Here is a 26,691-nt window from a genome sequence, read left to right as displayed (position 1 = left end):
CTTTCATTTTGAGAAAAATATGGTGAAATTTGAGTATGGTCTGCATTCATTTGGAAAGATCATTTCTCCTGCATGTCTGGCAATATAACTCGGTTCAATTTACAGGACCATGCTGGGAATTCAAGAGAAAGGGGTTGTCTCTGAGCTTCTCAGATTTGGTTTGCTATGTGCTAACTGCAGTAGGCTCAAGTTGAAAAGGTGTCTCCTAAGTTGAAAAAAGTCCATGGAGTTTGTAAGGATGTCCATATGCCTGAAAACTTGAGGGGATGAGGCAGACTAACGAAATACTGGACGTTTAAGAGGGAAATGTTTAAGATTCTCGCTACCTTGTTCTTCTTAGCACTATAGTCGAAGTTACTGTTTGTCAGCACAATTATCTAAATGTCACCAGTAGCCTATTAAAAACTAAATCAGTTCCTACCTTGTAGACATTTACAAGAAGAACTGGGGAATCTCATACTGGTGAAGAGATGCAGGATTCAGCTGAGCTGATCTTCAAATCTCCCTATGACCTTTGAAAAAATTACAAGTACTTTTAAGGCATGATTTATGGATGTCTACTTTAGAAGGAGATGAATCATGCCCTGAAAGCATTCATTTCTTTCCCTTCAATATAATGAGAGCCCAGGTTAACTATATAGAGTGTCGGGTTCTTCGCTGTAGATATCTACATCTGAGCAACAAATCCCACCACGAATGCCAAATTCTGTGGCTCCCAATGGCACTCCTCATTTTTTTTCACAGGTATTTGCCTCTAATCCCTCTTCACCTACCAGTTGTGAACGTCCACATGATTGCGAAAGTCACCATTTTTGTTAAAGGTTCCTAAATCAAGTCTGTCATGGAAAGGAGCAATGCAAAGAGAAAAGGCTCTGTTACCCAACAAAACAAGTTTGCCATGGCTCTGCTTTGGGATTTTAACATTTTAGGAATAAGTAATTTTCTGATAGAGAAGACCAATTATTTAGGCAATAACACTTTTCCTGTCTTGGTAGGGAGGGAGGTGAGTCTGTGACTTTGAACTTCTATTTGTAGAAGATGTTTTAGTGTAGTGTTTTGAGGCAGGTTGTGATAAATTTCAGCTGAACATCAGGCTCAGAGTCTGGGCTTTTACCATCCTAAAGCAATTTTGCATGGTTTTAAAAATATTTTGAAATTGTGTTTTGGGAAGCAACCATAGGAAAAGACAGGTGTTCAAAGTCATGCATATATTGAGTCTATCCAGAGCTACCTTCGACCTGAGATTCTTCAAACCCTTTACTCTCAGAGCCTTAATGCTCAACTGTCTCAGTACTTGAGTTTACAACTTAGCCAGTGGGACAATATTTTGTCACAAACCTCAAACTGGAGGTTGGGAACAGTCTATCCTGACCTCAATTTCTCCATGTATTTTTAGGTTTCTCCACTCTTTGGAACAATTTATGATGCTATTTACTTCATGGCAATGGCTATAGACAGTGCCCGGAAGAAAGGAGGCAGAGCCTCCGGAGCTAACATAGCTGAACACACAAAAAACTTCAGTTTCCCTGGATTTACTCACCAGGTAGAGACAGACAGCTGTGGGAAGGGGCTCAGCAACTATGTGATACTGGACACAGATGGTCATGGGAACCAGCTTTTCCCAACCCACATGCTGGACATGTCTTCAGACTCCGTGTTGTCCTTAGGCCAGGCCATCCACTTTCCCAATGAAGTTCCACCCAAGCCAGACTCCAGCTGTTGGTTTGATCCAGATGTTCTCTGCACTGAAGGTAAGGGGGAAAAAAAAACAACAAAAGTGTCAAATGGCCTTGAGTGTCATTTCTTTCATCTTTTCTCTCACTCCAGGTGGTTACTCCTTTAGATTAGAACTCTCCAACAAGAAAAGTCTAAATTCAAGAAATTAATATAAAGATGTCCAGTCATCATCCTGTTCGTAATGGGAATTATATGCAGAGATACCATCACTGATCCAAAAGACTCTTTTATTGCTTGTTATTCATAGAATCATGGAATCATTAGAGCTGGAAAAGACCTCTAAGAGCATTGAGTCCAACCATTAATCTATTATTTCCAAGGCCACCACTACCATATCCCTAAACACCACATCCACACATTTTTTGAGCAGTTCCAGGGACATTAATCCCATCACTTTCCTGCGCCATTAAGGTTGTTGCCACTCTACTGTTGTGGTGTGCTTGAAGGGGTTTTCTGGGTCTAACAGTCAACATCTGCCTATTTTAATAATAACCATTTTATACCCAGCACTATGTCCCTGTCCTTCTGAGGGATAGGGCACTAAGAGGATTTGCCTGGAAGACAGCCTTAGAGAGCTGCTCAACAGCAAATGCTTTCACCACCTCTCCTATTAACCCAGCTTTTTTATCCAGTTGTGGCATTAAGGACATCAGAGCTCACCTCTTCAAGAAAAAATGATAATTATTACTCAAAATAGTCTGAGTCACTGTAGACAACAGAGGTAGTAAACAAAGGCTTAGAGGCCAAGTTATTTGTTCTGCTTCCCAGATTGGTAAGATTGGGCACTGTTTTTACTTATTGTTTTTAATTTGAGGCAACTGTGGTGCAGTTTTAAAGTCACAGGAAAGCCAAAATCTCAGGGTAGGATACTTAGCCCCCTCTTGACATATTTACTTATAATATTAAGCATTTACACCTACTGCTCCAGGATATGACTGAAACAGACAAAATTAACCACATCTACAGAATACTTCATTCAGTACCTGAGAAAAACATTCCCTTTGGCTCAGCCATAGCTGGTTTAAATCTGTGTCATTCTATGAAAATTGGAGATACACTGATCTTACAGCAGCTGGCAAGCTATAGAAGAGATAAATATAATACTATCATAGATCTAATTTTGCACTGCTACCAGGAACTATGTAGCAATTTAGCATCCTCTTCCAGTCTATGGAAAAATCCCACTGATTTTCAGGAAGATCAGATTTCATGTTCACACCTTTACAAAAACATAAAGCTCTAGGCATTTGTCCGTGAAACAGTACTTTATTATTATTACTAATATTTCAGAGACTGAATTTTATGACTAAAATTAAATCCAGGACTCACTCTGGCTTTTGAAGTTAGGGTTGGAGGGGGATTTGATGTGAAGTTGTCAGGCTGCTGTGGTTCCTAGCTCCAAGTTCACCCGGAGTGGGGCTGTGTTGCTGTTCCCAGTGCGTGGACATACACACACACACACATACACATTGCAGAGACAACCAGTCACTGATAAGAGTAACAGATATAAGACAGCAGTGTTTTTAGAGGCACCACACCTAAAACCAGGATTGCTGAGACACAGACAACATAAATGGCCCCATCCTGTTCTCATGCACCACATAATTAGGCTCCAAGCTTGCTACCAGATCTCACAGCCCCAGCTCCTGCAGACTTACAAACGCACCCTCTGGTAGATGGTCCCAACCTAAATTCCCTAATAGCCAGCTCTTAAACCCTTTGATCTCTGCAGGAGGTGACTTCATACTTGTGATTTCTCATGGGTTGCAGGCTCCAGGACTCATCCTACCTGTTCGTTTGATCAGTGTGAAGTCTGTAAACATCACGCGCAGTCAGACAACACACTCACCCAGAAAAAAAAAAAGAAGGAGTAGGGGTTAAGAAGAAGGTAGGACAGATTGTGATGATCAGGTGCAAGGTTTGGCTGGAAAAAAGGCACAACATGGTTAAGCGTAACCAGCATCCCCATTCTCTCCCATACTTGACCATCCCTGACTCACCCTATCTGTTCCTTTCCCCATTTTTGCCCTTCCATCTAAAGATCCCATAAGAAGTTTCACATAGTCCCACAGTTCCCTTAAAACATTCCCTAATGACTTTAACACAATCCCACAAGTTCCCTCAAGTATGCTATAAATTTACTGTTTCCCATGAGCTCAAGATAACCTTGCTTTCACTTCTAATTAATTATAAAGATCTGTTTGAGCTTCCTCAGGGCTTTGTATGGTCCCTGCAATGTCCCATTCATCACTGACATGAACTCTCTGGTGTTCGGTAGTGCCTTTTCTATCTCTCATTCCTCAGGGTTTGTTTATCTGGCTGTTTATTTTTTACTTTTCTTGTCCTTTCAGTGTATGGTTCACTGCAGTGAATGTTGTGCTCTGACTAGCCCTCATTCTCATCAAATCCTGTTTCAGTGAATAAAATTAGATGGACTTTGGATGTTTTTTAGCTGATTAAGTGTCTTCACATCTGTAATGATGTGAAACTGTTCCTCTACTTCAGCAAGGGACACGATCAGAGAGAGACCCTTTGGTACTCCTTGATTTTGTGCACTGCATTTCAAGTACCACATTGCATAAGGGTCCTCTAAAGAATGATCAAGCACTTGTAGGTTATTCTAGGCAATGATAACAAACAAAAGAACTTCTCTTGGAGTCTTTCTCAAAGGAGATTTGTTCAGACAGTAGTCTCTGGGGGCTACCTAAGGAAGTTTAGGAGACAGGATCAGTAAAAAACCCTGATTAAATACAGAAGAGAGCATTACCAAACTCCAAATTATTCCTACCACATTGTGGTCTGGGTTACAGATTCTCTCTGAAAATGTTACAAGGCCATGCAGGGATGTGAGATGGGACTTTTAAACCTTCATCACTGGTTTGTCCAGGAGGCATTCCCTGCTTTGTCCAGCAAGAAAACCAACTCACAGCACTGTGGCTGGGCTATTCAAAGCTCATTCTCTCTTTAAAAATAAGTTTCTTAGCAGGTGACCACAGCCCAGAGCACTGGGTTTCCTGCAAATCTGCCTCTAAGTGGATCCAATCCTTCCTTCTCCATGCATGTAGCATTGTGCAAGACCTTTATGTGATGTATTCTAACTTTGCATTAACACCATTCCATCTGGAGGGGAACATTTTGGCAGCTCCTTTGCCTGCCTGGAATGAACACTGGGTTGCTGTCACCCACTCTTATGAGGATCACAACAATCTGACTTTGTCCATGCTTGAAGAACGAAATGTGTCCTGCAAGCCAGCTTGGTGTGATTTTGCTCATTCCTGTATTCAAGGTGAGCATCTTCTGGAGAAAGGTATCTGTGTCTCCACTGCACTGTGGTGAAGTAAAACCTTGGTCTGCATCCATACTGTCTGCAAAGTGGAGAAACGGGTGTGAAGTATCCACCCCACAGTGCATAGATTTCTTCTCAGATGAAGGTATCCAGGGCTAGATCCAGGCTGGAGCATGAAAACAGAGTGACTTCTTTTACAGAATCATAACATCATAGAATCACAGAATGGTTTGTGTTGGAAAAGATCTTCAAATATTACCAAGTCCAACCTCACCTTTTATGGAGAGGAACATCTTTCACTAGAATAATGAAATAGTTTGGATTGGGAGGGACCTTTCAAGGTCATCTAGTCCAACCCCACACTAAACCAGGTTGCACAAAGCCCCACTGAGCCTGGTCTTGAACACCTCCACAGGTGGGGCAGCCACAGCTTCTATGGGCAACCTGTTCCTGCATATGTGTGAGGACAATCAAAGCCTGGGGATCTACGCTGAACCAGGAAAATTTCAGCTAAAATACTCCATCTTTTCTGAAATGGACACCACTTTTCAAAAATGTCTTCAGTTTTCACTGGGAAGGTCTAGGTTTCAGAGGTTGCAGATAGGCCTGTGATTTAGGTGCAAGTGTGACATAAAGTCATGAACCTTTTATTAACCCAAATTTCTCCATGTTTGTTTGCATTTATAGATCTCTGAATACAAACAGAATAAAATAGAAAAATCAGAAGACAGAAAAGGCAGACGCAGCAAACAGCTCCCCCTGGAATTCAGCTCATTCACTCATGTTGGCTTCCCTTAGCTCTCTAGTAAACACACTCATGAGCAAAGTATCTGTCTCCAGTACTTTCTGTCCATGGAATGTTGAGGAGAACATCAACATTCTGCTCCTCCTCTTCTGCTCTTTTCAGCATTAGAAATCTGAAGCAGAGAATGAAAAATCCCAGATGGGCCAGTAACTCGCAGTGGCCATAAGTTTGGTACCACATGATAAAGATTTTTCAGCATTTCAGTTCCTGGAGTGAAAAGGGTCAAATGTTAAAAAGTTATGAACTTTGCAGAAACTTTCTCTAAAACTTAATATTTTCCTGTGAAAATATTATTTACTTGAAGAAAAACTATTTTTCCACTGATCCAAGGCTCTAAGTCTGGTTTAGGTAAAAAAAGTGCATGGAAATAAATAATTAGAGCAGTTGCAGTCTCATGTAAACAAAGTCAGTAAGTATTTGTGTATTCACAAGTTAACATTGCATAAGAATTTTCTTTTGGCATTCTCCTGGCTGAATATTTGACTTTGCAATCTAATGGTCTGATATTGATGTTTTTAATATTACAGCCTAAATCAAAATGATTTTCTAATTCACTTATTCTTTTCTCCCCTTTGCACAGGGATTGAGCCTGAAATCATTACGTTGGGAGTAATGCTGATATTTGCCCTGGTGGTGTGTGCTGTGGGCCTGGCTTCTCTCATCAGGTGAGGTTTGTAGCACATATTTGAGTTGGTGCCATTTTTAACTTCGGGGGGGGGGCTCATGCTTTAACCAGCAGTTTAGACCATGCACACAAAGCAGGTGTGATTGTGCTCTCTGCTTTCCAGCCACAAATCACTTCATATTTATAGTGGGTTGACCCTGGCTACATGGGAGGCATCCCCCAAATCCACTCTATCTCTCCCTTCTTCAGCTGGACAGGGAAGAGAAAATATAACAAAAGACTCATAGGTCAAGATAAGGGCAGGGAGAGATCATTCACCAATTACCACAACGGCCAAAATGGAGTTTTGACTTGGGGAAACTAAATTTATTATCAGTCGAATCAGAGTAGGATAATGAGAAATAAAATCAAATCTTAAAATCAGCTTCTCTCCACCTCTCCCTTTTTCTGAAGGCTTCACTTTGCTCCTAAATTCTATACTTTGTCCCCACCAGTGGCACAGCAGCCAGGTAATGGGGACTGTGGTCAGTTTTTCACACGTTGTCTCTGCCGCTCCTTCCTCCTCAAGGGAAGAACTCCTCACACCCTTCCCTGCTCCAGCGTGAGGTACCATCCACAGGAGACAGTCCTCTGTGAATATATATGTTAGGAGTTCTTTCTACAGGCCACAGTTCTCCATGAGCTCTTCCAGCAGTCCTTCAGGGTGCAGTCCTTCAGGAACAGGCTACTCCAGCATAAGTCCCCCACAGGGTCACAAATGCAGCCAGTAAACCTGCTCCAGCATGTGCTCCTCTCTCCACGGGTCTAAGGTACTGCCAGGAGTCTGCTCCAGTGCAGGTTTCCCAAGGGGTCACAGACTTATTTGGGCATCCTCTTGCTCATGGATTGCAAACGGATCTCTGCTCCACTGAGAACCTGAATGAACTGCAGGAATACAACCTGTCTCACCCATCACCACAAGCTTGCAGGGGAATCTCTGCTCCATCACCTGGAGCACCTCCTCCCCCTCCTTCCTCCTTGATCTTGGTTTCTGCAGGGCTATTTCTCTCACATATTCTCACTCCACTCTGGATGAAGTTGCCCAGTTATTTTTTTCCTTCTTAAATATCTTATCTCAGAGGTGCTACCACTGTCACTGATGGCCTTGACCACCAGCAGGTCCGTGTTGAAGCCAGCTGGCATTGGTTCCATCAAGGAGAATCCCCTCCTTACAAAGGGAAGGGTTCTAGCAGCTTCTCACAGAAGCCACCCTATAGCCCCCAACTACCAAAACCTTGCCATGCAAACCCAATACAACTTTACTAGGTGACAGTGGCTTGAGCACTGCAGGCGTTGGTTCTGCAGTCTCAGGAGCAGCCATTTTACTCTTAACACAGTCCAGGCTTGGTAGAAGATTGCAGTCTGTTGCTGTAAGGATTAGCTGGATGATGGGTCTGAAGCATCAGGATGATTATTACTTTGGAAGTGCAAAGGATGGCATATGAACCAAAGACAGGAATCTGCTATGAGAACATGAGGGTGGAGACCAACTCTTTTTCTTACTCCAGATCATTCTTCCCCGATATAATCATGTTTCCTACGCAAGGCTGACCCTCCGTATTTTCTCCATGTACTAAAGAGAAAGAAAATACCTCTAGAGAGGGTTTGGTCCAACTGTTTAGGATGCCTCTTTATTATCAAGCTGATTCGTTCTCTGTTTTGAACTGGAGTTCAGATCCCTAATCATTCCCATTGTATAAATATTGGTCTGGGGATGAGACCTTTGGAGCAAATGCAGTAGTTGTCTGGGGAAGGAACTGTTTCCAATAATTGCATAGGTCACATTTGTGTGCCAAGTGTGTGTGTGTGTCCCACTCTATACCCAGGGTAGAAATCAGCCAGAACGGAGTGCTCAGTCCAGGAGCTATGGATTGATGTTTGGCAAGGACACTGTGGCCTCTGGAGTAGTCTGTCTTTGATTATTGGTGCCTACATGACTGAAAGTAAAATGTAAATAGACTGAAAGTAGAAGGCATTTACTCAGCAGCAATGAGTTCAGCAAAGCAGGGTTCCTAGGTGGTTCCATCCAGCCTTACCTCTCAAATAATTCCCAAATATGTTTTCTCTTCAGTCCTGAATCATCCCTCTGAACCCAGATGATACAAGGCCACCCAGCAAGCAACGCCCCAAACAGCTCCTCCACTTCAAGCACACAGTTGCTTCTGATAGCATTGCAGGCACTGAGGAGGTTGCCTTCATCCACCCACACTTTGAAACCCAGCTCTATTCCCTGGCTACCAGCCTCTACAATTAAGTAAACAGAAGACAATCTTTCTGCCTACTCTATTTGTAAACTCTTCCACAGGTACCATGATTGGGAAGGCTCAGTCATGAGTAAAGATGTATGGCCATCTGCACGGCAAGAAAAAAGTCCAGCATGACTCAGATAATAATTTTTATTAGGAAAGAGCATGTCTAGAACTAAATCTAAACCACACCATAGTCTGTGTTTAAATGTGAAAGCTCTGGTCCTAGCTCTGCCAGGGATCTGCTGCATGACCTCCAATGAGTCACTCTATGCTTAGCTTTCAGCGGAAGGATGCTTTCCTCCATGCTTGTGGGAAAGGATGTGATTGATCAAGCAAGGTTTTTCAGGTGGACCAGTGTAAGATACATAAGTTATGAGTTTTTTGGATGAATATGAGTTGGGTGGCTTGGGACAGTGTGGTTAGAAAAGATTATAAAAACATCGTCCCAGGTAAAGCCTGTGGTTACACAGATAAGGCTCCCTCTGAGCTCCAGGAAACTCTCTGTGCTCTTCTAAAACGCCCAAAATGGTACATGGAGTGGAAAAATGAATTGTGGTATTTTATGGAATGAAGTTCTTCTATAGTAGAGTTAGCAAAAGACATTCTATGGCCCATCTTATCAATATCACAGAATAGAGTCAATACCAGAGTATATTCTGAGTTGAAAGGGACCCACAAGGAACATAGAGTCCAACTCTCACTTGAATGGCCAGGTGGGAATTGAACCCACAATCTTGGTATTATTAACACCATGCTCTAGCCAACTGAGCTAATCTCAGTGTCAGAAAAGTCTTAGGGGATTGCAGAGCTGACAACTGCTTTAGTGCTAACAAAGTTCCTTAAACAAGAAAGTGACACTGAGGGCAATAGGGAAGCATTTCCTTCCCTTCTCTGCTCCTGCTTGGGGAGCTTTTGACTGTCTAATAGATATAGTCTGCTTTGTGCTCAGTGTTAGACCTTGATGTCCATTGAAACAGTGGGTTTAAAATGATGAGGTGTGATGTCACATGTGCCATACTGCTCATCCCGTATAGCTTTTCCCTCTGTGTAAGCTTGTGATCATTACAAGATCATATCTTCCTCTGTGCTTCATACAACACAATACTACAATGTAGATACTCAGGTAGCATATTTCAACAGTAACTTGTGTCCAGACAGCTTTTATAAATTACCCACAATTCAGCATCGATTCCCAAGAAAGGCTGGTGTGCCTGAGAGTGGTTTGCTCACCAGCCAGGCCAGTTGGACTAATGAAACCTATTTTTGTGTCCTAATGGAGGATGATTTGGGATATGACAAATAAAACTGAGCAAAACAAAATATGCATTACACACACATCCAATTAATATTTGTAACCAGATTAAATCAAGTTGTCTATTTGTGATCACACCATTTTAGGTGGTATCTTTTGTAGTCTGTGAAATGGATAACTCTTGATTCAGGGGATTTCAGTCCAAGACAAGGCATTGTGATTTGTCCCCTGGTTTCACCAGTATCCAACCCCATTGCCACACCATGTGATGTGGTACCTTAAAGACCATGTAGTTCCAACCCCTCTGCTATGGGCAAGGACACCTTCCACTAGACCAGGTTGCTCGAAGCCCCATCCAACTTGGCTTTGAACATTTCCAGGGATGGTGCTGCCACAGCTTCTCTGGGCAACCTGTGCCAGTGCCTCCCCACCTTCACAGTGAAGAATTTCTTCCTTATTTCTAATCTAAATTTGCCCTCTTTCAGTTTGAAGCCATTTCCCCTTGTCCTGTCACTCCATGACCCTGTCCAAAATTCCTCTCCAGCTCTCTTGTATCCCCTTTCGGCACTGGAAGGGGCTCTAAGGTTTCCCCGGAGCCTTCTCTTCTCCAGGCTGAGCAACTGCAACTCTCTCAGCCTGTCACCACAGGAAAGGTGCTCCAGCCCTCTGAGCATCTGTGGCCTTCTCTGAACCTGCTCTGACAGGTCCACAACCTTCTTATGTTGGGTTCCCCAGAGCTGGAAGCAGTACTGCAGGTGAGGTCTAATACTGCAGGGAAGCCAGATGTGGGGAATTCAGAGGCGGTGCAAACTGGTTGCCTACCTAAAAATGATAACCGTGACTCTCCAAACCTTTCAGGCAGAGTATCTTGAACAATCAGCTTTTCAAGGGTCCAAACAAGATAATAGTGACCTTGGATGACCTCATCTTCATCAACCCAGAGTTACATAGAAAGGTAAGTCTTCTACTCGTGAAAGTAATCGGATGGAACACTAGAACAGGTTTGCTGTGTGGTATTTTCATACCCATGAAGCTCTGTGAAGGTATTCACTTCTCCATGTCATTTTTCCCTGCATATCAGAAAATTTCCCATATGTTGAGTGGTTTTGAGTCTCAGATTAGATGTCAGAGCTTTTACGATGACGTAAAACAGTATCCTTGATTGTGTTTATTCTGACTGCCAGGGCTTATTCTTTGTTCTTGAGGTTGGATGGTGTACTATAGTGCATGTCCATATAGACAAATCATCCTCTACAATAAAGTGTCTGCATTCAAACCTATTGGAAAACGTTTCTGGTCTGTGCTGGCTCCTACCCAGAGCTGGTGACCTCCTGGGGGATGATCCCATGATTTACTTATCAAGAAATCTGTGGTCCAAGACAGAGCTGGAGTGGAAGTCTATATCCAAAGGTGGTAGCTGTCTTGCACCTGCTTTCCTTGCCTTCCAGAGGCTGACCTTGGACAGTCTGACTGATGCAAACAGCATAGCAGTCAACTGCAGAAGCCTGAAATCTGTAACCCGCTCCTCTTCCTTGAAAAGCACAGTTGCCACCCACGAAACCTCCAATGTGGCTTTGTATGAGGTAGGTAGAGACCTCATGCAACCTTCTCCTACTGCTTCTGTTCACTGAACTGCTCTAGTGGGAAAATCTTGGGTTACAGTACTGTAGGTCCCAGAACAGGAATTCTATGAACAGACTCTAAGCATGAAAATAAGTTATTCCCAAGCATGGACTTACCAGTGCTTAAGGTAAGTAAAGGTTGGAATACTCTACCCCAATCCTCACCGTGACACTTGGAGTCATGTGGGATGGTGATATTCAACATCCATATGCATTGTCAGGTCTGGTCCCTGTTAGAGAAGTCACCATCTAAAGGCAGCATGAAGAACCTTTCTTACAAGACCGTCTTTAGCTGGTGACATCTCTAATAAGGAACTTTCTGACAAGACAGCATCCAAATACACAAATAAAGGCTCTCAAATTCCCCTTTGTGCCACTAGGACTGTATGGAGCTTAAGCAGAAGCAATGGCCAAGAATTTTCACCCCGTCCATCAGTTCTTACCTGAAAATACAGCTTTTTGAAAAAATGGCATGGTAACTTTACCTGAAGAGGAGCAAAATAAACTGGATCTATCATTAATGACAGAAAAAAGATCTGGCCAGAGTTGCTTTCCTTTTTAATCAATTTATCATAGGTTATCAGATACTAATACACCTTCCAGGCATGAAGTTCTGATCTGGGTGAAAGCCCTGCCTCACCCCTTTCTTGAGGATTTGTGTGGATATTCTTATTCAGGTGCAGTGTAGAAATAATCTACTGCCAAGAACATTAAAAATCCTCAACCACTTTGAAAGTGAAGGATCTGGAATTCATACCTAGGTCCCAATGTTAGCTGTTGCTCAGAGACTTGCCCTATCATTCATCCACCTGTACTGTGATTAGGGGACTGGAGTATCTCTCTTATGAGGAAAGGCTGAGGGAATTGAGCCTGTTCAGCCTTGAGAAGCGACAACAGAGAGGGGACTTCATCAGTGTGTACAAATATCTCGAGGGAGGGTGCCAAGAGGATGAAGCCAGGCTCTTCTTGGTGGTGCCAAACAATAGGACAAGAAGCAATGGGCAAAAACTGATGCACAGGAAGGTCCATCTGAATATGAACTTCTTTACTCTGTGAGTTACTGTGCACTGGGGCAGGTTGTCCACAGAGATTGTGGAGTCTCCGTCACTGGAGATATTCGAGAACTGTCTGGACACAATCCTGTGCCATGTGATCTAGGATGACCCTGCTTGAACACAGAGGTTGGACTAGATGATCCATCAGTGTTTATTCCACCCTTACCCATTCTGTGATTCTGTGATTATGGACAGGGAGACTGGGTGTGGCTGAAAAAATTTGAGACGGGAGTGATTCACAATCTGCGGCAAAGCTCCACCAGCATCTTAAGGAAGGTAGGAACAGGAGATAAAGAGATGTGTGGAGGGAAGGTTTCTCTGGGGGGACTTTTGCAGCTTCAGGGTGTTCTTATTCTCCTTGTCTCCTGTTTATCCATTGAATCACACATCATGGTTGTCAATGAGTCTTGTCCAACCTGGTAGAACGGACCATGCATGACTGCATCTGACAAACTTACCAGTGATCAATATGTCAGAGTCAGCAGTTTGCAAAACCTCACCCAAGACCTGCCACTTCAAAGCTGGTACAATGCTAAATGTACAATGAATCCTCCAAATGACCTTGCCTGCAAAGGCAGAGTGGTTTGGGGGAGCTCATCCCTGTGCGGTGTGAGGCACTGGTAGACACTTTCATGTATTATATGTTGGCAGTGTGTCACAGAGACAGTTTTGCATTTCTCTGGTATTTGCTTTGTGTCTCCATCCAAGATGCCTGTTAGAAGTTGACTTTTAGTCTTAAATCTTATTACTGTTACCAAATGACAAGAAAATATATTTATTTTCCAAATCCAAGGCCATTAGTTTTTGACAGCTATCGCTAACATAGCAGTGGCATTTTAATGCATATAAATACAACAAATTTACCAGGTCATGTCTCCAAAGGCAGTGTTGACAGATAACTTTGGACCCTCAAGTATGGAATTGCTTTCCAAATCAGACCAGACCCAGAGCAAGATGCCACATGCTGAACTCAATCTACCCCAGCAAAGCCATTTTGGCCTATTGAAAGATTCAATCCGGCCTGTCTAAAGAGAAAACAAATTTCTGTTCAGTTTGCTTTTGCTATCTTTCTTTCTTTGTCCTAATGGATAGACAAAGGAAAGCAAAGCTTGAAAAGAGCACTGAGTAGCCAAAAATAACCATCAAAGAGGTTGTTTGCTTCCCCATCCTTGTATGTAAGGCTGTTTGGGAGTACAAGAGTGATAAGGACATCTAATGATATCAAGAAGCTGCTAAGTAGATGTCTGGCTGACTTGGACTAGCTGTGATTCACTGTCTTGTTTCAGATGAAAGATCTGCGTCATGAAAATGTGAATCTGTTCCTGGGCTTTTTCTCTGACTGTGGCATCTTTGCCATAGTGACAGAGTACTGCTCCCGAGGAAGCCTGGAGGACTTGCTGAGAAATGAAGATATGAAACTGGACTGGATGTTCAAGTCCTCTCTTGTGATGGATCTAATTAAAGTAAGCCCATTACTCCTGCTGAGCCATGATCTGCATGTGGCTTTTATATTGACTGAGCTATTTGATCCAGAACTTTGGGATTTTTATAGTAATGCAGGGAAAACCAATGTGAATGTAATTATACCGATACACAGCATCTTTAATGGAGAACTTTTACCCTTATTTTGTTACTATCTGAGAGAAGTTAATTATTTAGGGTAACAGGACTACAGCCACACAGCAGGATAAGAGGTTAAAACTACACATCAGGCTGCAACTGATCACCTAGAACAAAGAATTTTGTGACAAATTCATGCTTTTCAAAGGCCTTATCTTATTGCAAATCAGAAATGCATCCACCATAGAACCAGTGTCCATCCCCTGCCACAGGATGTCTGCACATATGGTCACTTTAGTAGAGTGTTCACATCCTTCCAATCATGTCCCATGTGTTTTCATCCCATAACGGTAAACTACTAATCTGGGACACACAGTGTTCAGAGGGTAGACTGCCAGAACAATTCTTGCAGCCTGTGATCCACCTTCTGAACCTCCTGCAGGGAGCTGGATAAGGGCATCCAGGTCTTCATGGTTTCCTTTGACCTAACCATTGAGTACTACTTGTGCCCGCTTGCTTACCCTTGCCTAAAAATGAAACTTACGAGTGCACTGAGTCCTAGGGCTACAGAGGGAGGCATCTGTTCCTAAAACTGTCAGACCTTTCCAATATTACTTGAGGGTGCAGACAACCTAGTTCATGTTCCTAATCCATTTCTGAACCTCCCCCGTAGTTTATTGGTTTGATCATGACTGCATTTGACATAAAGTCAATGCTGTATCTGATGCCACCTAAGGTGACAATCTGGCTTGGTGTCTCTGAATGCTGATTAATAATATAAATCCTAAGGAACAGCCTTGGGTTTTTTCTGTGTTTCATAGGGAATTAGATATTTGCATCACCGAGATTTTGCCCATGGACGTCTCAAGTCTCGTAACTGTGTTGTGGATGGCCGGTTTGTGCTGAAGATCACCGACTATGGTTATAACGAGCTCTTAGAAGCACAGAAATGCCCCTATATTCAGCCATCCCCAGAAGGTAGGTGACATGAGGAAATATTCTTTTCGGAAATATTTTTCCACTGATTTAACAAATGTTTGTCCCAATACAATTTCAGGCCAGTGGCCACATAAGGATTTACATGCTCAATCTCATGACATCTTGTTTCCTGTATGTCATTGTTATACGAAAGGATAAGCTAAGTTTTTTTCAGACTTCCTAAACGTGAATAACAGAGTGTCATTGTAAGGAAAATAGATTTTATTGTAAGTTGTGACAGAATGTAAGCTTATTGCAATTGGAGAAGGATTTAACTGTCCCTGAAATCTTATCAGTACTGAATTTCTGTGACCAATAGAATTGGCTTCACATACTTAGACCCATTCCTATATTTGAAGTTTTACACTAACCCACATGCAAAGAGCCTTTTTGTTAAAAGAAGCTATCTGAAACACAAAATGATGCAGATGTCTTTGAAATAGGTCCTCTACATGCCAGTTACCAAAGGCTATCTCATGAGAATCCCACCACTTAGGAAGAACATCTCATGGGACCAGGTCTGGAGACTATGACAGGATTTCTTTCACATGCCCCTTGTTTTGGGATTCCTCTGATATCTCAATTTATTCTTGAAACACGGTTTCAAGTAGTAGGTAGTGTTTTGATCCTTCTGTTGTGGTATTTGATGCTACGCATTTCCAGTGCCTCAGATAGGGCAGTTACCAGATAGAAGACCTTCTCCTCCCTTACAGAAGTTAAACATATTTGCAGTAGTTGAAATGTTCATTATTCCCATTATTCAGAATGCACAATTACCAGGGTAACAATAGCACAGTTTCAAGATTAATTTCTTGATGAGGCTGGATATGTTTTACAGCTGTGTTCTTCATCACTTGAACTATTGGATTACAAAGACTGATTGTGCTTCAGATTGTCACAAACTGCTTTTGCAGAAACCACTTTCATCTAAGAAGTACTACAGAAATAATGATATTAATTGTTTGCTTTTTAAAAGAGCAACAACAGTAGCAAGAAATCCAGGCTTCAGTGCCAACATTTTGTCTCACGGATATTTTAAATAAAAGAAAAAATAGTTAAACCTTTTGGCAATGGTGAGATGACTTCTTATGCTGAAGTTCAAGGCTGGTGTTATGTGATAAAATTTGTTGGTACTGAACCTTTTTTTTTAAATGTAGAGTGAAATCTGGAAAATTCAATTTTTTTGTCAGGATGGAAGTTTAATATTTCTAATACATTACAAGAAGTAAAAGATTTGGTCCAGTAAGTAATGAAGGACTTTCCAACCTTTCCTCAAATGACTGAAATAAGGTATTCCTTTAAGCACTTACTTTGCAAGAGTCTGAGCTCAAGTGTAAGAAACGTGATGCTCTGGAATTTTTTAGAATTGCTCTGGACAGCTCCTGAGTTGCTGAGGGACCCAGATATGCGCAGAAAAGGCACATTCAAAGGGGACATTTACAGCTTTGCAATCATCCTACAAGAAGTGGTTGCTCGGGGTCCACCATACTGCACATCAGAACTCTCAGCTGAAGGTAGGCAACAGTATATTTTTAAGGCTTTGGACAGAGCACTCAGAAAAAGTCTGGTCAAGCCCCTGGGTTAAAACATTAATATGGAAATAATGTATCAATCTCATGACTTTTCTCAGTGATGAAAGCTTGTTTTCAAAAAAATATCCATAATAAACATCAAACTGTGTAGTTCTGATCACAGCCTTGGGGCTCTGGGTACCCCTTAAGATGCTTCAGGGCCGGCCTCAGTAGGCCACTGCAGCACCTCCAGTTCCCTGTCCAAACTCCGACTTTTTGCAGCATGGGTTGAAATCTGATGGTAGAATTTTCCATAGCTTCCCACTCCTTAACTTCCCATTTGACAGCCCATTTTTATGTGCATCATGGGGGTTGAAGTTTTTGAGCTGGACCCCTTGCCAACATCCTATTTTGTCCACCTGCCCATCTATTTTTCCTTAATTCTTCCCCATTTAAAGAGATTCTCTCTTCAACAGAGTTTGAAGAGATATGTCATTAACATTTTACTTATATATAAGGTGACTTCTATCAGAAATAGCAAAGATATAAGCTCCTTGGGAACTATTCATTGTTGCAACCATGTTGTGCATGCGTGGAAAGAGTAAAGTCACTGCAGTCTGGGTCACGTCACAAGCACTTGAACAGGGAGGGACTGAGAACAATCTAAATTGAGCTGATTTTAGTGACAACCTGTTCTCAACATGTTTTAAGCTGGGTGGTCACCAAATAGGGTATGGCCATTCAGTATCTGCCACTTCAGTGCCTGAAAAAAACAGGGCCTCGACCTTGTTGCGCCTGAAGATGCTACAACAATGCAATGACAATGATGATTATGACATATCCCACCCTGCAAATCAGAGCTGGACCTATGATATAGCCTATGATGTAATTAGCTCTTGTTCCCCTGCAGAATCTCCAGCAAATATGAACACAGTTCAGTCCAATTTCTTAGCCTGATAAAATGATGGATCTCTACTCATTGCGTTTTAATCCTCAAGGGGCTTTCACTTCCCTTGGCTGCCTGTTGACTTATTTGGGCCAGGTGCTTCGATTAGTTCATTTGGTGGAGACTGGTGGGATGAACCAAAGAGCCTTAAAGTAAACTGTCAACACTGAAAAGCTTTGGGTACTCACAGCAACAGCTGTGGAAATGCAGAGCTCCTGCCAGAGAGAGTGGTTTTCTCTCCATTTGACTGCTCTGCACTACACAAAATGAAACTTCCAAATAAAATAACTTTGGTGGGTTTTTTTTAGGGACTGACTTCTCAGGGCTTAAAAGCCCAAGCCCAGTTCCTTATTAGTCTCTTTTCACCTCTAGATAGGGAGTAATTTCCCAGATGTTTTGAACCCAAACTCTCCCCCTTAATATTGTTTCCATTGTCTCCATTCACATAACCTCCTACATACTGGTTACCAGCTAACCATGAAGTGTCAGAGGCTGCTATTCTTCCTGTCTGGGCTCAGCCGTAAACCTCTGCTGTTTTAGAAGACTGCCAATCCTAGTGGAGAGAGTCAGAGGGAATTTCATTAAACACACGCCTGCAGGCTCACACATCCATCTGTCACACATTCTTCCCCCATCCAGACACTTTATTGCTCATAACCTGGTTCTTCAGGGACAGGAAAGCAGATGAATCTCTTTTAAATCCTTCAAGAGACTCCTGACAGAGTAAAGCAGAAACCTCCAACTTCATTTGGCACAGACATTGGGTGCTGAGAAATAACAGTAACGGCTGAAGAAGCAAGCAAGGGACAGGTGAAAAGTCCTTTACCCCTATCAAGACCCTCCATCTCACAACATGCTTCCCATTCTTCTCTTTGTCACAGAAATTATAAAGAAAGTGAAGAAGCCCCCTCCTCTGTGTCGCCCAAACATAGCCCCTGAGGTGGCCCCCCTGACGTGCCTCCAGGTAATGAAGCAATGCTGGGCTGAAGCCCCTGAACGACGTCCAACCTTTGAGGAGATATTTCATAAGGTTGGTGAATACAGCAGTAGGTGTAATTCCTTTGTTTGTACTTGGCAGGGAAGTGTTTTGTTGTTTTGGGTTTTTTTCTTTAACTGAGTTATTAAAGAATGAAGAAGTGGAAGAGCCCTAGACTTGTCCTGACCTTGAGATGGTGAAGCAGCCTGGACATAGGCTTGATGTCTTCACATCTGCAGTGTACCTTCACAGATTGTCTCACAGAGATCAATGATTTGTAAATTTTAATAGCACATTTATATCTTTTCCTTTTTTTTTTTTTTTTAATCTGCCGAAGCGTTCAAAAGGTGAGGAAAAGGAAAATTTACCAAAGATTGTTAAACACAAAGATACAATGTTTGGCATAGGAGGTCTCTCAACTCCAGATTGGTGGAGGATGGGAGAACATCCCAGGGAAATATGACTGTACTTGATCCCAGTTTGAAAAGCTTTCTTAGACATCTGTTACTGGCCAGTCTCATGGGCAGGCATTGGCAAAATAAGCCCCCTTTCTGATCCAGTAGTGTAGTTCCTATATCCTTATAAGGTCATAGAATCATAGATTTCTTAAGGTTGGAAAAGATCTTCAATATCATCAAGTCCAACTGCCAACCCAGCACCACCACTATGTTTGCCACTAAACCATGTCCTCAAGGGCCACATCCACAAGTTTTTCAAACACTCCAGGGACGGTAACTCCGCCACTTCCCTGAGCAGTTTGCCACTATGCTTTACAGCCCTTTATGGGAAAAAAGAATTTTCTTAATATCCAATCTAAACCTTCCTTGACACAACTTGAAGCCATTTCCTCAAACCAAGTGTTAAACCCCAGTCTAGCTTTACTGGGTGCACACTTTGATTTTAGACTTCAAAAGATTTTGTCCATATGAATTCTTGCAACCAACTCTGGTTCTTTGATACTTTGAGTTCATGTCCGGAGAAAAGACTACACACTTTTCTCTAAGAGACTTTTTCTTTTAATTTGGTGAGAAAATACACATTTTGTTAAAAAGGGGTTTACAGAGATTACATGCAACTTCACAAAAGTATTACAACAGGCTACTAGGACTTGCTATAGAGTAGGGAACTTTTGTTACACCCAGCAAACACAAAACCCTATACAAGTTAAATGAGATACCCACAACTTAAGTGAAATACAGAAAATAGGTGTTTAAGTTACCGACAAGAGGAAGAAAAGAGTAAAGGAAGAGAGATTAAGAGAAGAAAGAATAAAGAGAGAAAAATATAGTTACCACTGGAAGATCACATGTTGACAACTTCAAGGAGACCAGGCAAGATGGAGACCTTATGCGTGCCTCTTTATCTACTGTGGCCCCTCTCTAGGCAGGACCTTTGGTTCACTGACCACTCGAGTGTCTTCCTAGCCAAAGGGAGGGGTTCTGCATCCAATCAGGGGCTCCAGGGGGTGTGGTGTGGGCAGGCTACCAGGCAGGCCTTGTTGGTTGACAGCCCAGCCACATGGGTCTCGGTGCTGCCCTGTGCTCTTCATGGGCACAGCCGTGTTGGCTACAGGCCTTACATGTCCCTTCCTGCCATGGGCCTGCAGATCATGTACCTGCAGGCCTGGCCTAGCCCTTCCCCCAACAGACATGCTCCCCCAGAAGGTGGTTCTGACCCAATAATTACTGATCTACTGATTTGCTTGGTCTAACACCAAGTAAACAAACATCCATATTTTTTACCTTTTGGTTCTATGAATCTGGGAACAATTTTAGACCCAGTGACTCCACTGTTGAATCTAAGGCAGCTTTAGAAGCCACAAGTTATCCAAAGGTTCCAGAGATTCGACTTCAGGTCAGGAAGAGAAATCACAACAAGAATAGAGAATGGAGGTAGCAGTACACATACATGCCAGAGTGTAAAGCTGGATTTAAGTCCAGTAACATGTAAGCAGGTTTTAAGTGTTCCTAACATGCTGAAATTTGTACCTCTGAATGCAAAGATTTGCAAGTCACCCTAAAGATTGGTCATAGGATAAATGGGGTTGCAAACCTGCAGCCTGATAAGACTCCGTAACAACGTTGACAACTACTGTAAGGTGATGTAAGGGAACTGTCACTGAAAGTTCACAGATGAGCAACATGCTCCTGGGCAGCTTCCATAGCTATTGATGCAAATTTACCTTCTAATTTGCCTCTTTCCTTTATTGTTGAACTCTTCCCATTGATAAAGCCAGTCCTTAGCACTGAACCTTGAAAATAAGTGTTTGCTTTTCATTCCTTTCCAAACTTAGAGTGATACAGTGGTGTAATGAGATGGACAAATAACTCTACAGTTTTATTTTCCAGTTCAAAACAATCAACAAAGGGAAAAAGACCAATATCATTGACTCAATGCTCAGGATGCTTGAGCAATACTCAAGCAACCTGGAAGATCTAATCAGGGAGCGGACCGAAGAGCTAGAAATTGAAAAACAGAAGACAGAAAAACTACTGTCACAAATGCTTCCCCCGTAAGTACTGGTACTTTAGGTGGTATAAAGAAAACCCAAACCAAACCAAATAACCCATAGCTTGACTGGATAAAAATCTTCCCCAGAAGTGAGCAACACTGTACAGCTGACCTCTAATTTTGGCCAGCACCTTCCAATCAAAGTAAGAAACTTTAATCAGTACTTGTTACAGCCATATAGAACTTTGTATTTAGTGAAAGATACTCTGAACAAGTAGGACAAAAGAGTCTGAGCTCTTGGGCATGCAGCAGAAAAGGGTTTGTGCCCTGCCAACTTTGCTGGTGTTGTTATTTCAGATCAGTGGCAGAAGCCCTCAAGACTGGTGGCACTGTGGAACCGGAGTATTTTGACCAGGTGACTATCTACTTCAGTGACATCGTGGGCTTCACATCCATTTCAGCCCTCAGTGAGCCCATTGAAGTAGTTGACCTTCTGAATGACCTTTACACACTGTTTGATGCTGTTCTTGGAAATCATGATGTTTACAAGGTGAGAAGTAGTTTTATTCTATGTCTCCTTTCCATCTTTTTCAATTTTTTAATTTATTTTTTTTAATGTAATGGTATTTGCTAGGTGGAGACAATTGGTGATGCCTACATGGTTGCTTCAGGACTACCAAAACGGAACGGGAACAAGCACGCGGCTGAGATAGCCAACATGTCCTTGGACATCCTCAGTTCAGTAGGAACATTCAAAATGAGGCATATGCCAGACATTCCCCTCAGGATACGAATTGGGCTGCACACAGGTAAGCAGCAGCACCCACCTGCACCTGAACATCAAAGAACTCCTTCACAATTGTATTTCCAGCTTCAAATGCTTTATTCGCTCCTGCCCCCCAAAAACCACTCTTATAAGACACGTTAAAATCTTCCATATCAACAGGGGCATTAAAATGGAAACACAAAACCCAAAGAGGGTTTGTGGAGGAGAATGGCTAAGTATCATTTCAGGGAGAAATTGTGTATTCTGTCCCAGTTAGGAACTGCATCCAGATTATTAGTCACAAGGGTTTCATTGTATGGATAGATCTTTGATGTGCCACAGGATCTTCAGTGGTGGGATACAAAGACATCCAGTGATGTCTACTCTATTCTGAAATTAAAAAGCACAGAAAAACTGGCATATAAAGTGAAAGAATAAAAAATTTGGTGATATTTATTACAGGTAGGACATACTAGAAGAAAAATATACAGATCTTAAGAAAAAGTTATGTTATAAAGAAAACAAATTATCTCTAATGTAGAAGTCATAATCTAGTCAATTAACAGAAAAGTGGCTTGTTTAAAAAGAAAAGAGAAAGTTCTTTTCCTTTATATATCTAAAAAATATAATTAAACACCAAAATAAACCAAAAAAAAACCCCAAAAACCCGACTGCCATTACATAGGCAAAAATATGATTTTTAAATGTAGGAAAATACATCTGCTATTATCATGGAATCAATATTTTTACAAGAGATACGAACCTCCATAATTTTATACACTTTGTAGTCATCCACTAATAGATTTTTCTCAGCTGTTTGTTACCAGACTTCTCGCCTCTTCCTCTGCAGTATCAGGTAATGCCCATTGTGGGAAGCCAAACAATGAAAAAGACTGCCTAGGAATCTCACCCAATATTACAGGAGGTTTAATCCTCCTACCTATCTGATAATGTCCACATTTTTGCAACTGTGTCATGCAAGCATTTTACAGATGTCAGTATTCTGGTTTCTGTTATACATGTTGGGAGACAGAAGGAGAAGAAAGGAAGTATCTCACTCAGAATATCCAAAGAACAGACCTGTGACTTGAGCAGAGTTAAGATTAATGTTTCATATCTCCTAGACCTTGCAAGATCTTCCTTTGGGGATATCTCTTTAAAACTCATCTCCCTGCTGTTTTCTTTGAAGTTTGGGAGCCTTAGCTGGCCTTTCACAGAAGTATAAAGTGTTAAAGGAATGATTGCAGGAGCACTGTGTATTTAATACTCTATCAGAAATGATGTGAGACTATGGCCCAGGCTTGTCTCGCCCAGAACAGGAGTCTCTGGAGCACAAGGAGCACATTTTCAACATGGAAAGAGAGGAAATTGATGTGCAACATCTGCTGCTGCCTGTTGACAGCAGGTCTGCAATGTGTCTTCCATACAGTATGCCAAAAAATCTATCCCTAGGTGATATGTACAGGGGGTAGTTATATTTTTTCCTTGATTTTATGATCTCTAGGTAGCTGGAATGCAGAATTGCTAAGAATTGTTGTATTGGGTGTGAGAGGAAGAGGGGGAGGAGTTGGTGTTTTCTTTCTAAAGAAGCAGGAATCAGATCTTGTTTTGCACAGATCTGGCAGCATCGTACTGTCATGGGAGCAGCCACAAATCCATGTTCCAAAGCAAACCAGCTCTCTGAGCCACTGAGCAGACAGCAGAGTTTGATTAACCTTAGACCTTATTTCTCCTGAGAAAAGAAGCATGAAGAGGGAATCATCAGCATCATGAAAGCATTGAGGAGGCACCTGGGGGAGAGGAGAGTTTGGCTGACACTTTCACTGTACTGGAAAGGATGGAGAATGGGTGTGACCCCCAGTTGTGCAGTTCAACTGCTCTCTGAAAAGTGGTGTCAAGAAAAGCTCACTATCACCTCTTTGAAAAAGCAATAAATGCAACTTGGGCATGGGCTGCCCATGTCCTTTCAACCCCAATGGAGAGCTGCACCTCTGGAAACTTCTCCTGGCCCATGTCCATGGTCCACTTATGGCAATGCGTGGGTGAGGCAAAGTGGACAAGAATACCAAGGTTTGGTCTGCAGTTTCTCCCCTGCTTTAAATGAATCCTGGAATCTTGTCTCTCCACTCTTGACTTCACTTCATGTCCAGGATAACTCAGCTGACTCAGCTGTTTCCATGCCATCCATATCTGGGCTGGAGCTGGACAGCTGGGGAGAGTGGTGGTGAGAGGACAAGCTTTTCCGCTGAGGCTGAATATTTGTTTATCGGTCAGGCTCTCTGGCAGTCAGCCCTGTACTTTGCAGCACCACTGATGGTTGTTGCAGAGTATTAGCCAGAACCTCTCATTAACTGATCCTTGCAAGCCCTGGCAAAGAGCCATTTCAAAGCAAACCTGTGAACCTATGTAATTAAATAACTAGGCCATAACATTCTCATCACAGGGTGTCTGGTTTCCTCTGAAACTGGTTACTGTGGGAGATTTACCACTGGAAATTTTTACTAGCCTTTTGCTGATGCTGTCTAGACAAGGGAGAACACACCCAGGCAGTGAAGGCAGTGAGTGAATTAAGTCTTAGATGCTTTCAACACAGAGAAGTCTTTTGGGAATGCTTACGCCGTAGGGTTGGTTTTGAACTAGGAATTTCCTGCATAGGTACCTCAGCCTAAAAATCTGGCCTCTCTGTTTTGCAGAAATGGCTAGATGATTGTGCTGAGTAGGAAACCTGAATTTAGGCACCCACATGGAGGTATTTCCAGGGTTTTTAGGGAGCCTGCATTCTTTTTGAGGATGCATAAGTGAACCCTGGAGAACTGTTCAGGTGCAGGAATAGAAAGGCTCTCACAGCTCAGTTGACCAGATGACTTGTCTCCACTGACAGCAGTAGAAGCTTGACTCCCTTTACTTGTGCTTCTTACGATGGAATCAAATCCTCTTCAGTGAGGACTGTTTTTTTTGACAGGAACCATCTTTTTGTGTCCCTGCAACACCTACTACAGAAGGAGCTTTGTTCCTTACTGAGATTTCTGACTGCTGCTGTCATGTCATCACCACAAGAAAAAGAGAGGTGATGCTTTCTGAGAAAGTGTTTTCTCAGGAAAAGCTCTTATTGAAGCGTGAATTAAAAAGTCTCTAACAAGACCCTTTTTTATGTATATGTCACATTAGCATGCACAGATTAAAGACCACTTAGGTAAGCGTTAGATCCTTGGCCCAGAAGTCTCAACAGTGCCCTTACAGTTATGCTATGGAAGTGCCTATACACTAAAACCTGAAAAAACTTCCTGTGATGGATATAGCTCCTCTACTGAAAAGCTTGAAACAAATTAGAATGTACCAATAAGGATGGGAATTAAATTGGAAGGTATTCTGAGGAACAGCGTCTTGTTCAAAGTTCGTTGACAGTTGAAAATACCCAAACCTTAAATTAGGTTTTTATGATTTCTATCAGTCTCTGCATGCTGTGTTTGATCCAGATATGCTGTTTAAATCCTTGTAACATGTTTGGTATGACCCATTCTTCCTGTCTCTTTTTTTTTCTGATATTTAATCTAGCAGTGCTTCATCAGGTAAGAGTTAAAATCTGTCTCACCTCTCAGTTTGCATCCTCATAAAGTATATTAAAATCTGGTAACTTTGTGCAGCAACAACTTTTCAGAGGTTACAACAGTAGGGGTTCTTGCAAAGTTTCCTGTAGGTTTCAGCTATGGAGTTTCATTGTCCTTAAGATGTATCTGAAAGAATCAATTTTTGTAAATAAGGCTAAAATCACAGTAAAATAACATTGTACTAAAACAAGTACCTGATCGCTTCTAAATTAGGCTACAATTATATTTGTTACTGTTTTAAAAACAAATAATTTAACCCGCAAAACCCCCAACACTTTAACATACAACCTTATCTATAGCATCATTTCAGGTACTGTTGATGATGTACAATGTTCCCATCTCTTGTAAACTTGCATGGCAAAAGATTTCCTAGATATCACTTATACTAAATCTTAACTCTGAAGGATCAAGACATTGAAAAGGCAAAGACATATCTCATAAATGCGTCTAATGGAAAATACAGTGCCTCCTGTCTTTTCTTAGCAAGAAACCCCACATCTCCTTACATTGCTTTTATTTTGCAGGCTTGATATTTTATATTTTGGGTGATGAAATTTAGCGTCTTATCTTTCAGAGTGCAGTCTAAACATTATCTAAGCCATGTGTCATGGATGACAATTGTCTACGGTGTTTGTCTGTCACAAATTTCATCTCTCAGTGTGTGCATGTTCTTGTGAATCCTGCACACATACATCTCCATGAGAACTTGGCATCAGTTCTTTGGAAGCTACTTTGGAAGTGAATGGACTTTGTACAAAGAATGAAATAAAAGAAAAAAAACAGGTTTTGGCCAGAAAGGCAAGCTAATGATGATTTCCTTTCCCAGGAGGGGACACAGGGTGGTCCAGAGTGCTGCCAGCAGCTCTGGGCTTCCAAGGCTGATTTTTAATCCTGTTTCATTGTGATACAGGGCATATCACAGGATCTGAACTTTCATCTTCTAACGTGGAAAAAGGTCTTTTTAAAATGAGGTTATGGTAGTCCTTGAGTTTCCATGAACTCTGGACAAACTTATCCCAGATGATGGTAAACTGAGGTCCTACCACGCATGACCTTTCTCAGGCATAAAACACCAGTGTGCAATCCAGACCAGTGCTTAATTTTTGATTGCTTATAGCAAGCACTAAGATCAGTGAGATCTTTAAAAACTTTTCTTCTGTATTTACAAGTGGCTTTTTGGGTATCAGAGGAGAGGATGAGATTTGTTTGTCAGTGAGCCCCAAGA

At 42.0% G+C, this 26,691-nt stretch overlaps 1 protein-coding gene across 1 annotated transcript in view; it reads left to right on the top strand.

Annotated features, from left to right (window-relative positions):
* GUCY2F (guanylate cyclase 2F, retinal) overlaps positions 1 to 26,691 on the top strand; it is a 38,709-nt gene that overhangs the window by 3,113 nt on the left and 8,905 nt on the right. Inside the window, exons 3-14 of the mRNA XM_064642174.1 lie at positions 1,397 to 1,751; positions 6,409 to 6,493; positions 10,852 to 10,948; positions 11,442 to 11,576; positions 12,866 to 12,946; positions 13,957 to 14,133; positions 15,052 to 15,208; positions 16,573 to 16,722; positions 18,547 to 18,695; positions 20,990 to 21,153; positions 21,450 to 21,642; positions 21,727 to 21,901. Of these exons, the coding sequence (XP_064498244.1) occupies positions 1,397 to 1,751; positions 6,409 to 6,493; positions 10,852 to 10,948; positions 11,442 to 11,576; positions 12,866 to 12,946; positions 13,957 to 14,133; positions 15,052 to 15,208; positions 16,573 to 16,722; positions 18,547 to 18,695; positions 20,990 to 21,153; positions 21,450 to 21,642; positions 21,727 to 21,901 (1,918 nt within the window). The remainder of the gene's footprint in view (positions 1 to 1,396; positions 1,752 to 6,408; positions 6,494 to 10,851; positions 10,949 to 11,441; positions 11,577 to 12,865; positions 12,947 to 13,956; positions 14,134 to 15,051; positions 15,209 to 16,572; positions 16,723 to 18,546; positions 18,696 to 20,989; positions 21,154 to 21,449; positions 21,643 to 21,726; positions 21,902 to 26,691) is intronic.

Source organism: Pseudopipra pipra, chromosome 2 (genome assembly GCF_036250125.1).
Source record: "Pseudopipra pipra isolate bDixPip1 chromosome 2, bDixPip1.hap1, whole genome shotgun sequence".
Taxonomy (NCBI): domain Eukaryota; kingdom Metazoa; phylum Chordata; class Aves; order Passeriformes; family Pipridae; genus Pseudopipra; species Pseudopipra pipra.
Note: the sequence above shows the minus strand (reverse complement) of the source record. Positions and strands in the feature narration are given on the sequence as shown.